Source organism: Anser cygnoides, chromosome 3, assembly GCF_040182565.1.
Source record: "Anser cygnoides isolate HZ-2024a breed goose chromosome 3, Taihu_goose_T2T_genome, whole genome shotgun sequence".
NCBI classification, from domain to species: domain Eukaryota; kingdom Metazoa; phylum Chordata; class Aves; order Anseriformes; family Anatidae; genus Anser; species Anser cygnoides.
The window spans coordinates 19,521,363-19,537,957 of record NC_089875.1 but is presented as its reverse complement, the minus strand read 5'-3'; the positions used below and the strand labels follow the sequence as shown (position 1 = coordinate 19,537,957).

General features: G+C 47.8%; 1 protein-coding gene and 1 long non-coding RNA gene across 4 annotated transcripts; one reads left to right on the top strand and one right to left on the bottom strand.

Moving 5' to 3' along the window:
- Nucleotides 1-2,648: 2,648 nt before the first annotated feature.
- On the bottom strand, nucleotides 2,649-15,627 carry LOC136790346 (uncharacterized). Of its 3 annotated transcripts, none has more exons than XR_010830106.1 (7): nucleotides 15,504-15,627; nucleotides 14,022-14,586; nucleotides 11,932-12,202; nucleotides 10,659-10,759; nucleotides 8,063-9,421; nucleotides 5,158-5,219; nucleotides 2,649-4,936 (listed from the first exon to the last, which is right to left on the bottom strand). It is a non-coding gene; the product is annotated as an uncharacterized lncRNA (long non-coding RNA). The 3 variants fall into 3 exon arrangements; XR_010830107.1 differs by lacking the exon at nucleotides 15,504-15,627 and adding an exon at nucleotides 14,686-14,751; XR_010830105.1 differs by lacking the exon at nucleotides 15,504-15,627 and having other exon boundaries at nucleotides 14,022-14,616.
- MIXL1 (Mix paired-like homeobox) lies at nucleotides 14,781-15,626 on the top strand. Its single transcript, XM_048057549.2, has 2 exons — nucleotides 14,781-15,101; nucleotides 15,183-15,626. The coding sequence occupies exons 1-2, from the start codon at nucleotides 14,796-14,798 to the stop codon at nucleotides 15,624-15,626; spliced, it is 750 nt and encodes a 249-aa protein (XP_047913506.2). The 5' UTR covers nucleotides 14,781-14,795.
- Nucleotides 15,628-16,595: the final 968 nt, after the last annotated feature.

Genomic DNA, 16,595 nt, shown 5'->3' with positions numbered 1-16,595 from the left:
TTGCCTTCACGTTGGGAGGCCAAGCTAAATCCAAGCTAAATCCACAAGCATCTTGCTTGACAAGCTGATTTGGAGAATAGTCACAGAAAACTGATTTGTCTCCTAACAGGATCTCTCCTGTAGCAAATGTTTGGTACATTTAGCGAACGTGTGACTGTTCCTCTCTTCTCCTGCCAGCAGCAGAGATTTGCCCTCAGTGGCTCCCTGCCTGCCCTACCCCTAGCACAGCTGTCTGGTGAGCATGGAGTAGACCTGCTACATCCACCCTCCTCTGTTTCACAATGTTTCCAAGTCCTATTTACAGAGGCAGATATGCAGTGTCAGTATAAATGCCGTGATGTGCAACTAGCAGACAGGCTGAGTGCCTGATCAGGTATAGGAAGGGGAAAAGCTGTAATACAAAATACTAGAAAAAAAAATGCAGGTTGAGATTTTCCATCAGGAAATCCTGTCTGGAATAATGTAATAACAAATGAAGAAATATTTTCCCAGAGTTACCAATAATTTATATCTTTGAGAAAACCATTAGCTTAATTCACGGTTAAGACGAAGATACTGTGTTCGGTCAGTAAATAATTTATTTCTTGTAAAAGCTGGTTATGCATGGCAAATGAAATACAGAAGAAATTCAAGTCCCAGAGAGGTAGTCTAGTCCAGCAACAGTTGCCTCCGCTAGGAAATGCAGTCCTAGAAACTTTTTGTATAATAAATTAATTATTTAAGTGAAGCTGGTAAATGTTTAACAGTGAAAAATAGCAGTATTTGCAACTGTACAGTAAAACATTAAAATATTCATGGGGCACAAGTCTGACTTAAACTAACTCTTCCTGGTACTCACAAGTACCAAGACCATCATCAGTCCTTCTTCCCAAGGCGCCCATGGGTGAAATATGTGTGTTCCTGGCCACTGGGGCTGTGCTTTAAAGGAGTCCCACTGGCACAGCGGCTTCTTGCTGGGGAAGGAGCCTTGCTTTGTAAAATGTTGCCTGATGTGTTGTTTGCTAGAGCAAGGGCTGCTAAATATTTGGTTATCTTAAATGAACATCTCTGAGCAGTTAGATCTGGCACTGCATTAGAGGCTCAGAAACGTAAATCATTCACTATGAAAATATTGTTATCAGCTTTGCAGGAATGGCTACGTTAAATAAAACAGGTATCAACAGCGTTCCCAGCCCTACCATTGTCATACCAGCCCAGAGCTCCTGTGCTTCAGGACTACGCTAGAACACTTTGAATCCGTTTCTGCAAGACCTCCACCATTGTCACCTCCAGAACTAATAGTTTCAGTTTTACTAAGAAATAATGAAATCTCCAGAAACAGAGGAAAAAAAAAACAAAACTATTTTTTGACTAGAAACCCGTATGTGATTTGGGTTGATGCCTGAAAATAACCACAATACTCTTTTATTTTTCCTTTAAGAGGTCTCCTCTAAAGCACGGTCTAATCTTGCCTTGCACACAAGAACAAACAGTGCTGTGTGTTTCACATCCTGTTAGACAACTCTGAAAAGCTGCAGTACAGTTGCAATCTTGAAAACATGTTCTGGTCCCTTCTGGGACCTCTGTACAGCAGGGTGGATAATACTTGTCTCTGCTTTGAAGGTAACAGTTCACTGTGCTGCTGCCTTGCATTTATGTAGTAATTTATGGTGACATGCACACCGAGTTCTTTAAATTATTACATGAGCTGCAGAATAACAGTTAATCAGATGTAGGGTCTGGCAATACCTTTTCAGCAGTGTCAGCAAACTGCTGAAAACAGGTTTATTGACAGAGTGCTAGAGAGACTCATGAGGAAAAATGCACGTGCTAAAGTCCGTCTTCGCGTAATATTGCCATTTTGACAGCAAGCAAACATCCTTTAGGAGGATGCAGTTATAACAGATATTGGCGTTCAGTCTGATAAAATAAACTATAGCAGTTTAATATACCTTACGCTGATACAATTCTATCTGCAGGAGTAGAGTAACCGATCACGCCTTTTTCAGGCACTTGCTGAGAGAAGTACAGCTCTGTTATCAAGAAGTCTTTACTAAATGAGATATGGCCAGGAATTTGAGCACTTCCTGAATTTAACCAACTCCTCTAATAAACTCATTTTACAGTAGAGAGGACATGGAAATTGGTGCAATTAGCAATTGCATTTCTGGCTGCCTGCCCAGAAAAAACTGTGAATCAACAGCCGGAACAATGATTTCCACCCATATAAGTTCAGAGCACCTCTCTCGGTGCTCTTTTAAAACACCTCCAGGAGGGTACTGACCTCTGAGTCAGTGTCTAAACCCAGCTAGCACGTGTCCCCAGTGGGAGACCCCTGCAGAGCCAGTAAAACCCTGCCCCGAGTTCTCCTGATGTTCTGGGTATATCCTCCTCTGCGCTTTGCTGTTGTACCAGCTTCTTCTCTTCTGTGTCCTCTCCTTTTGGATTTATTTTAAAATGAACTGTATCTGCCTTTGGGCCTCCAACCCACCCAATAGCACAGGAAATAATAGGCAGCAAAGTGCCTTTGTTGCAAAACTGTTTGCTGACCCTCCTGCCTGTGTCTGGGGAAGAGCGGGGCTGTGTGTGCAACAAGCAGTGCTATTCACGTCACTCTCTTCCATTCAGCAGTCAGGAGGATAACATACCTTTCAAAAGAATGCATTAAACCTGTAAACCTGTCCTTCTTCATCTAATGGTCAGGTGCATGCTTTTCAATGAAGAATCTGCTCAGCTGTGGCTCTCTTTTCCTTTTTTTTTTTCCTGGTTTGGGTTAAATTGAGAATGAGTTCTCAGGAAATGGCTGCTGTCATAAGGAGCCACACAGCACAGCACACAGTCCCACCAGCATCCCTGTACCAGCTTTTATGCTCATCCCACCTCTCTCCTTCACCTAGTTAAGCAGGCAGAAAACTATTTGCTTTCTAGGTGCTGGGTAAATTTCTTGCTGGCTTAGAGAGCAGGCCTAGTTCACTGAGGGTTCAAACAAGCACTGGAGGTGGCAGGAGCAAGCTACTGGGAGCAGGGAAAGGAAGATGGGAGCAGGCTGTCCTTTCATGGACAGCCTGCAGTTAGAGCCACGAGCTAATGCCAAATAGTGGTGGTTTCACTACTGCTCCTACCCGCGTCCTCCATCCCTCTTTCTTGTGCTGAGTCCAGCAATGGAGCAACTCCTGTGAGAGCTGATGCAGCTGGCTGATCTAGACAAAAAACTATTCATTTTTATGGCACAGTTAGTTTTCTGCTGTTATCAGTCAGATGAACAGAATTGCCCTGTGGCCACACAGCCACTAGATGCAGTGTAAGGAAAGTAACGTAAATGGGAAACATGGACAGCAAATAGCTCATAGATTAGCTCAACTGTAATACTGGACTGCACCTTAACAAGTAGCTATACCAAGTCAGCTATCCTGCTGTTAGACTAGATAGTTTGCTTTCCTACCTGTGCTCTTCTGCTCTAACAAACATATTTTTAGTGCAGGAAGTGTATTTTTATCTCCTTTATTCTGTGCTAGTAGAGCTGCACTACAGCAGGCAATTTCAGCCTCTTCTGATTTGTGCACTGCTAGTGGAGACGCACATCTAAATCTATCGACTTCCACCCCGTTATGGCTTTTATGGACCTGGGAAGTTGTTCACAGTGGCAACAACCATAGATTGAAATATACTGCACAGCAGAACTGCTGAGGATCACCCAAGTCCCTTAAGACTGGCGAGAGTGTTTGGCATCATTTCCTCCTCCTATTTTTTTTTTTTTTAATTTTATTTCTCACCCAGGATAATAAAATCAGAGTAGATTACGGACAGCAAAGCAACTGAACAAAGATGGAAACTTGAGCTAAAACCTCCTCACTCCAGTTTCTTAACTGACAGCACTGGACAAATTACTGAGACAGGGCTTCCCATTTTCTTTATGTGTGAGTAGGATGTCCTCAAAGGAGATAAACGATAACATAATCTCTTACAAGAGTAATGTAGGATCCTTATTTACATGTCAGTATAACAAATCTGAGTTTGCACTAGTAACTGTGCCTTCTCTTGGCTTTCAGAAGTCCCTCTGTGAGAGATGGTGGCTCCTCCTTCCCATCACTGCAGAAGGCAGTGCTGGATCTTAGTGAAATACAGCCTCCCTTCTTTCTTCCCTCCTCCCCCTCCTGTTTATTTTATTTTATTTTATTTTATTTTATTTTATTTTATTTTATTTTATTTTATTTTATTTTTTCATTTCATTTCATTTCATTTCATTTCATTTCATTTCATTTCATTTCATTTCATTTTTTTGTTTTAAAGAGCTTTATTCCAAGATCTGGTTCACAGCCCAGTCCCATAAAAAACTGAGTCAATACAATTGTCAAGGCTGCAAAGAGAGGAGTGTGACTGAGTTAAATGGTAGGCAGGAATTCCTTAAACTGCCGAACCCTCATTCTTCATCAAGCCTAAAGTCCAGACTGGCACATCAAGTACATCTGTCACCTGAAACAGCACTTTTGGCTTAAAATATTTATTTACATACCTTCTGGCCCATATCTTGCCGATGCTTGAGAGGAATCACTACTGAACAGGTCATACATTTTTCCTCTTAAATATAGAGATATGTTGAATCCTCTTCCTTTTGTATGCTTTTCTGCAAGATCGTAGAATCTTTGTATGTGGAGGGGAAGGACATAGTAACAAATAATTCAATGTAGTCATGGAGTCATCGACTGGAGACCTCGTGTATCTCATGTAACAGGGTCTGGGGTGGCAGGCATATGAGGGAGTTTTATGAGGGAAAACATGGCAAGAAGTAGAAAAGTTTTCAAAGGAAAAGCTTAAACAAGTTTACAAATAAAAAGCTTATTCAAGGTGATTATATCTCAGTGTCCAGATTTCTGAACTATATTCCCAGGAGAGAAGTACCTGAAGTGTTTTATTCAGCATCTGGGCTGCAGCAATCCCAAACATAGGTCCTGAAGGCCTAGAGAAGAAAATTTCTCTAACCAGAAGTAAAAGAAACAAGATGAAAGGTTTAGCAACACACCAATTGCAAAAGTATCCAAATACTGTTTTTTTTTTTTTTTAATATATATCTTGTTTTCCTAATTTTGTAAAGTACATCAGAAGGAATGCGTCTGCTTGTAGAGAAAATGCCTTTTCCCACCCCCCCCCACCCCCCAGTGGCACACTGCAAGATCTTACCTTTTAATGCCTTGCAGGAGTTAGTTTGATGATTCCTTCTGACACCCTGAAGCTCCAAGACCCTACAAAGCAGTAGTGAAAGGATTAAATAAACTACTCACTGTGGAAAATACTCACTGTGAAAAAGCATGGAATCAGAATAGCAGGCACCTAAGGTTTCTGTGGCTATTGCATGAGAACGACAGATTCGTCCTGTCACCAGTGAAGGACTGCATACTATTTTCTTTTCTTCTTTGAACAAATGGGCGCACGGCCAATGATTTACCAGTCTCAATTCTAGACGTGTGGAAGCCACTTAGTTGTCACAAAGACTCAGACAAAGGCAGGCAAAAGCTTTGCAAACAGTCTCAGGCATCCCTATTTAGAATGGAGACTGCTAATGCTTCATTATCTAATGAAATAAACTCTTAGTTATCATGGGATATAATAAAGTTTTAATCTGTGGAGTATTAGAGGATAAATAAAAGCTCTGGCTGGGGAGTTACTGAATGATCAAGAATTTCCAGTATCCTGTTTTCTAAGTGCCATTCAAAAAATGCAAACTTAAATTCCACAGCAACTCAGCTTGCCCCCCTCCGCCCCGAATATTATGATGTATACACGACTTGACACAAAAATGTGCCGATTCTTACCTGACAGCATATTGGTACATGCTGTAGCACGTAAATTCATCTCTGTTGACATGTCACCCTTCTTCAGCATGATTTTATTCAAACAACCATACAGTGTGTGCTTGCATGTGCATTTGTACTTACGAGAAACTAGTTCCCCTAGGTCTTTACTCTGCTGGTTTTGCACCTGGGAGCTGTTCCTTAAAAGAATTCATATGCCACATTGTGAAACAGGGTGTTGAGCCCTATGAGGTTCACACGAAAAAGAAGCAGAGCCCCAGCGATACTTTTTGGTGAGCGGTTTCCAGAGAAAAGCAATCAAGGGCCGGTGGTGCCTCATTGTGCTACCTGTCCCTTGCGCCGGCGCAGTGATGAAGTAGAGGCAAATCCCAAACCACAGGAGTCCTTCTGCTTCGAGCAGCCCCTGGGGCCCCCAGTAACCCACAGGGCCATCACGTGGCACAACTGCTGGACAACAGCTAGCGTGCGTCTGTTTTTCTCTAGCCTGCACACAAGTGGGACTTGAGCTACCAGATGCTGCTCACACCTGCAGAAGAGTGAAAAGCCGAGTGAAAGTGCGTGTGTGTAGGGGATTCCTAGAAACCCCAGGGTTTTACAACAGAGCCAGGAAGGAGCACTGGCGCTGAGGCTGCTCCTCGGCTCTGTCCTAAACTTCCCGTGTGACTGCAGGCTGCTTGCTTTCATTTCTGGGTGCCTCTGAAATATTCCTGTGTGGGAACTGGGTGCCAAGACGGCCCAGAGAGCTAAGTCGGAGCTCAGAGACACACAAGGGCCTGTCCTACAGTATGCGTGTTTCCAGCCCGGTGGCTTTGTCTGATGCAAAATCGCTCCTCACATTGCCTAACTGTCCTGTCACCTTCGGTAACAGTCGTGTTTGGGTCTGACCATTTCCTCTCAGACTGGTGAGCTCGCCGCCACTTCAGACCCACGTCAAAGGACTTTACATGTCACTTACAAACAGGCAGTTCCTCACCCCTGCTACAAAGACCCTATCTGCACTACAAAACGAACAAAATCAACCCAGATACAACAGCGTGGCTCCTCTGCACTGGTTTGTCTCCTTGAGGATGCAGAAGGGACCCGTAAGCTGCTCCGCACTGTGAGGCAGCTTGGGGCTTTCCGTCTGCCTGAGCGGCGTGGCTGGCCAAACCACAGGGGCAATGCTCTGCTTCTTGTATTGCCAGAGCATACCTCTATGCCTCTATACCCAACTGTATGTGAGTACCATCCAGCAAAACCGCCCAGAGAAAAGCTTCGCTGGTGTATTGCCACTGTGTAGGAACTGCTAATGGCACATAGTCAAGTGCTAAGTTAAAGTCGGGCTATATTGCAAATCAGGATAAAATTACCTTTTTGTTAACAAACTGTGTAAAATTACCCAGTTCAGCTAACCTTGAATCCCTCCTAGTTTCTGGGGAGTTTATGTCCCACATTCCCTGAACTATATAACAAGATGATTGCTATAATATTTTATTTTGGTTGTGTGCACATGAAATAGGGCAGAGTGTTAATACAGACGAGAGGGTGCAGAGCAGCAGCTGTTACACTTCCAAAGAGCATTACTGATCTTTTTATAGTTGGCTGCAGTTGGCATCACGGCTAAATAGAGTCTCACTCTAAAATATATTCCACCCGGCCTGTGCAGCCTTAAAGCCATGCGTTGCTGGGAGGAGAGAGGGCCATAGGAAGCGATGAAATGCCAGAAAGGCAGTAAAAGCATTGGGTTTGTTTTCTTCCTTTTCCCTGTACCCATTACAAGAAGCGGTCTAGAAAGACCAGATGCCTCTGGAGAACAGTGACAGTGAAACCTCTAAAATCACCGTTGCTGCTTTTGCACTGGGTGCCACTGTGGTGCTGCTAGAAGCTGGGTAACAGTAGCTGCGCAGTGAAAAACATTGGTGAGGAGCATCACACACCAAAGCCCCTTCAGGGGCCTGATCAGGAGTTTCCAGAGCTTTCAGGAGAGTGCTTTACACCAGCAGGACACTTGCGACTAAGATAATAACGAAGCTGGGTTTGGGGGAAGCTCATTCAGAACTCAGGGGTGTTGGGGATGATGACAGCTGGAGGTGAAATTTGTAGCAGCACAGACCTCCCAGGCAAAACCTCTGCACTTGGGATACTCCAGTGCGTGAAAAGCCACTTCCTTCCTCCACCTGCTGGAGATATGGGATGAGATACAGGATTTGTTTCTTCCATATGCCTAACATTTCTGTCAGCTACAAATACTGCCAGGCTGTGGAGCTGAAGTCACACATACTAACTAATTTTACCTGAAGTATGCGAACTGTTGCCTAGCTGGTGTTGCCTGGGTGTACTTTGTGCAGGGAAACTGGGACCGGTGCTCTACAACATCCCCCACGATGTCATCCCCAGTGCTGCCTCCACGCATTCCTTCACCGTGCTTCACAGGAGGCACTCTCCTTCTGATGTGAAGAAAAAGTAAAGAGGCGTGTGATGTGCTCCACGGTTTCTGCACCTGCTGAAGATGCTGGCAAGAGTTTGAAAACTGATTGTGGGAAACACAGGCAGAGAAAAGAAGTCAGGCAGACATGCAGTGACCCCATCTCCTACAGCTCTTTATGCATATGTGGTCCTAAATAAAATTAATGTCTGAAAACAGCTTTTCCACATTGGCTAGCCAAAAGAATCTGGTGAAGATGCACTGTTGCACACCTTGTGAACAGCACTAGGGTAAGACCTGGAGAGCAGGAAGGAGGCACCATCCCCGTTCTGGAACAGGGATCGCTCCTGGGAACGACACTGTGTGTCTCTGCCAACACGCCATGCACCTTCCCTTGAGCAACAGGGCAGTTCAACTAGAGATTATTCCAAGGAAACTCCTTATCTTCTGCCTTTATTTTTTTTTTAAACGATTGATGTGACATTGTGCCCAGTTTTGCAGTTTCCAGCCGCTGTCATAACGCCTTTGTTTGTGCTCACACTTGAGGCAATGATGGCTGAGTGTGGTGACAAAAGACGACAGTCATGGTGGCACTGCAAACAGAAACACACACCATGGTGCTGCTGCACCCGTGTAGTGGGTTTACGTGGCTAGGCTTTGGTAACAGGGGGCTGCAGGGGTGGCTTCTGTGAGAATGATCCAGAAGCTGCCCCACGGTAGATAAGGGGCAGTTTCAGCTGACTCCAAAGGGCCCTGTTGCTGCCCCCACTCTGCGTCTGTTTTGCCCATGACGGTAATTGTTGAGTGATCTCCCTGCCCTTATCTCAACCTTTGAGCCTTTTTCATCGTATTTTCTTCCCCTTTCCCTTTGAGGAAGGGGAGTGAGAGGGCGGTTGTGGTGGACCTCAGCTGCCCACCTGAGTGAAACCACCACAACCCTTCTTTTGAACAGCCTTGCAGCAAACTCACCACTTCTCTTACCTTCTCTTACCTCTAAGACCTTAGGACAGCCTGCCAGGTAATGAAGATATGATTGTAAAAGAGGGAAAATGTGGTTTCCTAAGGATACGCGGCCTGGCTAAGATGGCAGTAGAGAGCTGCTGTGGTCACCACTGCCTGGAGTCACCCTCCGTCTGGGACTGCAGTGTCTCTTAGAATAACACACACGTTTGCTCTTTGGCCTGTGTCCCGTGGCATGGAGAAACTTCCAGGGGATGGGGAAGAAAACCTGTCAAGGAGAAAAGTCTTAAATCTCCCAAGCAATATCGATAAGACAAGCTTGGTCAAATGCAAAAGAGAGGAGAAAGAATCTACGTGACTAAAAGATAATGGAGAAAGAGATAAAACTACCAAAGAAAAGGAAAGAGGAAGACCTTCTGACAACAAAGGGGAGGATTAGACTAAAGAGGTGACAAGGGTGTGCACTTGATAAATGGGGCCCAAGTCAGATAGAAAAATAACCCTGCCAGAAAGCAAAGCAAAGGAGCTGAGTCTGAATAATGGGGAAGAAAAAGAGCTGCGGTGTAAAATGGGTGAGAGGGAATACGAAGCACTGTGAAGGTCTGGGGTCATAGCTGCACGAGGCAGGCAGCTGGGGGCACCGGCCAGGCTGGAGGGCAGGGGCAGTACCTGGGAGGAGGCAGCCGGGACATGCCCATGTTTGCAGAGAGGAGCGAGGCAGCACGCAGGGTGGTGTGAGCCTGCTTATCCGGGGCTGCTGGGGCAGGGAGAGAGGACAGGCGGGGAGGAAGACGGGGGTGCTTTTCTATGCAAGCATGCAAAGCTTCAGTGTAATCCAGACAGCAGGAAATCATGCCGTGGACTTACAAAAATCAGGATAACCCACGGAAACAATGCCAACTGCGTTTGTTATGTGGCATTTTCTTTCTCTGTCTCTTCTTCAGTGCAGTTTTAAATAGCAAAGGAATATGAGTCAATTCATGCACGGAAGAGGATTACTTCATTAAATGGCCTAGTAACCACGGTACTCCCCAGCTCTGATCACCAGAAACTGCTGACTTAATGATCAACTGCAAATCCTCAGCTCAGGTGGAACTTCCCCCTTCCACCTAAATGTTAAAGCTGAAAATCTTCCAGACTGTACAGGGGGCCTGAGTATCTTTGAAATAAAACACCCCAGAAAAAAAAATGCCACTGCAAAACAAAATGACTTTGTTGCAACTGCCAAAATACTGGAGACCAGTAGCCCCTTGTCTCTAAAACTAACCAGAAGAGAAGACAGGAAACATTTAGAATGAATGGTGAAGACCGAAGCCTGAGCACCAACCCCGGCATGTACTAAGCACACGCCTGAGCCACAGAAGAGACGTGCAGGGTGGCCAGCTGAAGAAGCCTGCAGTGCACTCAGAGATGAACGCTTGTGGGGTTTAACAGCACCAGGGCAGCCAGGAGAGGAGAAAGAAAGCGGATCTGTGTTCACATTGCTCGCAGGCATCCGACCTTACCAGGGAAGTTCTGTCTCTTTCCGTTGCCTTCTGGCTTAGAACCATCAGAGCACAATTTGCTTCACACTTGGATTCTTTTCTCAACAACCCTAGGACATTAGCTTAAAAAAAAAAAAAGAGAGATGAAAAATTGAGATTCTTATAAAATCTACTAATTTCAGCAGTTCAGGCACTAAGATACCAAATATTGCGATACAGAAACAGAAATCTTCTGGTTGTCGTTTGTTTACGCTGGGGCAGGAGGAAGACCGTGTCACATGCAGGGGGTGACAGCTTAGGAGTCAGCCAAGCAATGGTGGAAGACAATGGCTTAACACTGCCTGCTATGACCAAGCAGTCTAACAAAGGTAGACACGGGACTATTGGAACTTTTCTGTTTATTATTCAATGCTATTAAAGATATGGCCCCTCTGCTACATTATCACCTGCCTTCCCTTGCCAGCACTGCTGTGTGTACATATTCTGGCTGCACCATAGCGGGCTGGCTATAGGTAAATGGGTACTGTACAAAACCTAAGTAAATAGGGCTCCGTCTTTTTCCTTAGCTCTTCCCTTCTCACCTCCCTTTCTTCTTTTTATCTATCTGCAGAGATAAGAGTTTCTTCCTTTGCCCATGCTGTGAATTAATTACACATTACTGGGAGTTCAAGTAACCCAATAATTTTATATATACAAGCACCTGCATCAACAAGTGTTCTAAAATCCTTCAATAAAGAAAAAATATCTCTAAGGATAGGATAGGACTCTTCTAGAGACCTCATTCAGAGCATGCAAATAAGCAAAGCAACAGGATGAACTCAGTTAAATAAATGCTTTAAGCTCTTCCACAGCATCACACTCTACAAAACCAGAGAGGGCACAGAGAAAATAAGGCAACAAGGATTTACTTAAGCCTCAGGTTTGCTGCCACAGGAGTTTTTGAGACTGCCCACTCACTTCAGAAGCAAAATGACTGACAGATGCATGCAACCTGCCATTCTCAGGGTATCTCCAAGCTCAAAGGCAAGCTCAGGTTTCACAGTGTCTTAGTTCAACCCTAAATATCCGTGCTCCTTCCAACCAGCCTTACCTGTCTCGGTGTAGCATCCCCCCTATTACCTTTTCCTTTCCCCCTTTCTGACACCACCCCTGCCATTTGCTCTTATCTCCTTCGCACTCCCAAATACTTGATCTTCCCTCCTCTGAAGGTAGGGAGCCAGCTGCCAGCCATCAGACGTACTCTACTTTTGCCCCTTTGCTATGTCTGGATCCCCTCTGAACCTGGACATCTCACCCCAAATCTGTTCCTGTTGGGACTTAGCAAATGCAGACCCTTGATCTTTTCATATGCATTTGCGATGCTCTTGTGCCTCCCCCACTGCTGCTTTCTTCGAGGCTTTTTCTGCGTCTGAAGCTCTTATCGACTCTTCAGGACCGAATACACGAATGGCACCATGAGGTCTTGAAGTCCCGTCTCACACCTCCCAGGAAATGGCTTACTTTATCAACTCACATCCCCCTCCTAAAGGCAAGGCTTGAGTCAGGAGACACTAAGTAGTTCCTTGCTGTTAAAAAAAAAGAAAGGCAGGGGTTTAATTTTCAATGACTAACATATTGTGTACATATAGATGTTACCAAATCCCAGCCAAACAAGCCAGTCATCTTTCAGAAAGGACACAAACGCTTGTCAGACCACATTTATTTTAACACCACGGAAGACCTGTGCATGCAAGACTGGACTTTACTTTGTGATCTGAAATAACCAGTGATAACTACTGGCCTGCATGACCAGCGTCTTGTACAGGGGTTTGGTGTCACCAGGATCTGACGCTGCTCTGGGACACCCCTATGAGCAGAGGATGATGTGCAGGGTCCTGTGAGGAGCAAAGGTGACGCAGCAAGGACGACCTCAGCATGTCACCGGGGCCCTGGCAAGGTGCTGAACACCCACGATGGACAGGCAGCTCAGATTTCTCAAGAATAAGCTTCAACACATCTGCAAGCAGTCCCAAAGTGAGGACAATATGCAGCTCACCTCCTCAAACTCTTCCTTTTTGCAGCTGTGAGGACCAGAAGCACAAACACTGCTAAATAACAACTTTAAATTATGAACATGAGATCACAGTGAGATCTTAGAATATTACTTAAAAGTGTGGACGTGCCTAAAAACGTAAATCCCAGTGTACGTACATCGGGAAGGACTGAAAAACCTCTAAAAACGTTAAGAAGTTGTGAAGAGCACTGTCAGAGGAGTTATACAGTAACTAGAAGCAATGGGGGGGGGGGGGGAATGAAGTGTTCATTCTAAAGGATTCCTTTTAGGCAGAAAAAAAACACAAACACTTGAAAAGCCGAGGCTGGCATGCATTAATGATTTTTGCTATCGGGGCTCTGATAGAGAAGCTGGAAATCATAAGGAATTTTCATGTCAACAGAAGCTCTGGAGCAAATGCAGTTTTGCAACCATAAAGGTATCTGTGGCCTACTAAATGTATATGGATGCAAAACTCGTCAGGGAAAAGGAAACTCTGCCGAATCTAGACAGAGTGCTTTTTCTCACAGCAGGAGGCACACTGTGATACCTGGCAGGCATCACTTCTAGCACATTGGTGGAATGAAACTCTGTGGGAGCTGTGGTGAGCACTAGGAGGGGAGAAAGCTGGCAAGAGAAAACAAAAGAGGGGTCTTCTGTGCCATCCTGCTTTCCTGTGAGGCAGCAAAAGACTTGTACTTTATTCTCATCCAGCAGCATGCTCCTTTAGAATTAGAGCACCGACCCCTTCCTTGCTTTTCTTCAAGCTTACAAACCTTGCAAACCAGGCCAATGCGAAAGGGCAACTACCAGAACCCTACAGAGGAAATTTGTGTGCAATGCTCAGAGCAATGGCTTTGGTCTTGCCTCCGAACCACTCTGCTCCCCCGTTCAGCACACACCTGTGTTCAGCACAGACTCATCAACAAGATGCACCAAAGCGCCAGCCAAAACAGGAAAGGAAATTCAGGCGTGGAGCACGGAAGTGATCAGCACCACAGGTGTGCAAGCAGTCAACGCAGACAGCACCTTCGCACGGCTGTGTCAGCCCCTCGCCATTAACGTGTGTGAATGTGTACTAAAAATACAATCTGCATGTGGGTAATTCAGTGACTGAGCATCAACTACAAACCCTGGAGTCTACATCTGTAACCCCGTATCGAGGACCCCAACCCATTTTGCCTATTGATTCAGACACAGTGACACTGGTGTACCCATCCTATTTTACAGAGCTACAAAATACAGACTTCCTGACTGGGTACTGCAGCCAACCACTGTTAACTGTACAGGATCTACTGAAAAAAGAAAACAGTACGTGCAAGTTGTCTCTCTTCTACTGTGACAAAGCTTACTTTTCTCCTTTTTATGGTCTATACATGTTGTATCCATCAAGGCTTTCAGGCCTGGGAAATGTCGCCGGTCTTTTCCCACCATGGGACGTGCGTTGGCTGCTGTTACAAGACAGTTGTTGGAACACCTCTGGTACGTGAAGTGCAGGGGAACCGCTTCTGGCCCGCAGGGTATCGCCGCAGCGACAGCCGTCAGAGATCAAAGAGCGAGCCCATTTCCAGATTTATGGGTTGGGAATAGCTCTGTTAGCTCCGGGTACTCGCTCTTTCCTAGGTATATACTCAATACACATCGATAAAGTCACAGTCTTAACGGGAAGTCTGACACTGGCACCACCGCACTCTGGGGAGGTCTGTCCCGGTTTTGCCCTCATCCAGCCCAGCACCGGCTCCAGGTGCCGGCAGCCCCCACAAGCACCCCCATCACCCCGTTTCCATCCCGGCCCACTTGGCGGCTCCTTCTCCCCCTCACAGCCGTCCCAGGGCTGTCGGTGATCCACGACGGGGAATCCACATCCGTTAGGCAGAGCGGGCGGCTGCCGGAAAGCACGCACTTTATCGCTTGTACCTGAAAGAGCAAACCCTACAGCACCGCCACCCCCGGTGTACCAGCGCCCAGGTGAGGGCACGCCTCGCCCCAGCCCAGCGTGGTGCCCGGACCCCTCACCTGCCTCCCGCCGGGCCGGGCCGGGGCCGCCTTCCACCGCCCCCCGCCCCTCAGCCCCCCTCCCCGGCTATAAAGCCCCGCGGGGGCCGTGCCCGCCCCGGCTCACCGCCATGGCCACGCTGCGCTTCGGGGAGCCCTTCCCGGCGGGGAGGTGGCCCCGTGAGGCGGCGGCGGGCGGTGGCGGTGTCGGTGGCGGCGGGGGGCCCGGGCCGGGCTCGCCTCCCGTCACGGCGCTGCCCCGCGGGGCGGCGGAGCCGGCGGAGGGGGCGCCGGCGGCGCAGCGTCGGAAGCGGACGAGCTTCACGGCGGCGCAGCTGGAGACGCTGGAGTCGGTGTTCCAGGACACCATGTACCCCGACATCCACCTGCGGGAGAAGCTGGCCGACGCCACGCAGATCCCCGAGTCCCGCATCCAGGTGAGGGGCAGCCCGCTCGCCGCCGCCGCCGCCACGCCGCCTCCCGCGCCCCCGCCCCTCACCGCCGCCCTCTCTCCGCAGGTCTGGTTCCAGAACCGCCGCGCCAAGTCCCGCCGCCAGCGGGGGCCGCCCCGCCCCGGCCCCGGCCCCGGCCCCGGCCCCGGCCCCCAGCCGCCGGGCTACCCGCGGCCGCCCCACGCCGCCCCGCTCCGCTTCGCCGCCCCTCAGCAGCCCCGCCGCCCGTTGTGCGGCGCTGCCCGCCACAAGGAGGACGGCTGCGAGTGGCCGCCGCCGGCCGCCGCCGCCTTCCCGCCCGGCCCCGACTTCGAGGGCTGCCCCCCGCGGCAGCACGGCGGGGCCGAGGGCGCCTTCGCGGGGCCGCCGCCGCCCGCCGGCCCCTACCCGCCCCCGCGCGGCCTCTGCGGGCGGTACTCGCCCCTCTCGGAGGCGGACGACAGCGGCGGCTTCTCCGAGCCGGGCTCGGAGTGGGAGGAAAACGCCCTCGGCGCCTTCCGAGCCCTCTGAGCGCCGCCCCGGGAGCCTCCCTCGGCCTGCTGGGACTCACGCGACGCCGTCGTGGTCGTAACGGAACACCGTGCCCTGCCCTGCCACTGTTGCACTTTATTCCGGAGTGACAGACTTCACCTATTTATTTAAGGGAGAGAGGGGTCAGCTTCACCCGCCGATGGCAGCTTTCTACGTATTGAGCGTTTTCTGTTGGCACGTTTCCTGTTTCTATTTAACCTTCCTTAGCCAAAAAGCTAACCAAATCCGCTGTTTTGGGGGGTGGGGGCTGGTCTGTCGTTACTTTTTGAGAGGAAAAATAAAAGTTTACGTTTTTGCTCTGTGCTGCTTGCGAGCTGGGAATTGTGTTCACGCCTCTGGCAGGAATAGGGTTTCTCACCTCGGAGGCGCTGGAAATCCCCCTCCCAGGTGAGGTCCTGGCACGCCAGGGCTGCAGTTTGGAAGAAGAGACCTAATGGGACTGAAGGGCAGTTTATGAAAAATGTCTGATCTCTGTGGTCAGTATTCACTTTACTTTACAATTACGCTTTTCCCTGAATGAAAATGTAAAGTTGCAACCTAATTAATGAAAAAAATACATCTCGAACTGCCTGCTGGCTCAATCAAACAACAGCATCAACTCCGACACTTAAGGCAAGGTTAATGTGAAACTAGAAAAAGACTACAATAATATTTTGTGAACACTAAAAGCACATTATTCACACTCAAAGCTAAAGTGTTTTTAGTGTTCACAAAATATTATTGTAGTCTTTTTCTAGTTTCAAAACTGAATCTGTCTGGTGCACCAGTAGGTTTTTATGAGCACCACATGACAAGGCTAGGGGTGGGAGTAAACAGCAAGAGCATGGTTCTTTTTCCCTGAGTTGGCTGTAGATCATGTTAGTTACTGTCAGGCTAAGCCTTTGTGCCTTAAATTAGGCCTTGACACTTTCTCTGTTCAAATGAAAAGCGTGGTGGCTGGGGACCTTT

Excerpts from the sequence above, each read along its gene's own strand:
- MIXL1 (XM_048057549.2), top strand. The coding sequence starts at position 14,796 with ATGGCCACGCTGCGCTTCGGGGAGCCCTTCCCGGCGGGGAGGTGGCCC. Across the intron at positions 15,102-15,182 it reads TCCCCGAGTCCCGCATCCAG|GTCTGGTTCCAGAACCGCCG; the intron begins GTGAGGGGCAGC and ends CTCTCTCCGCAG.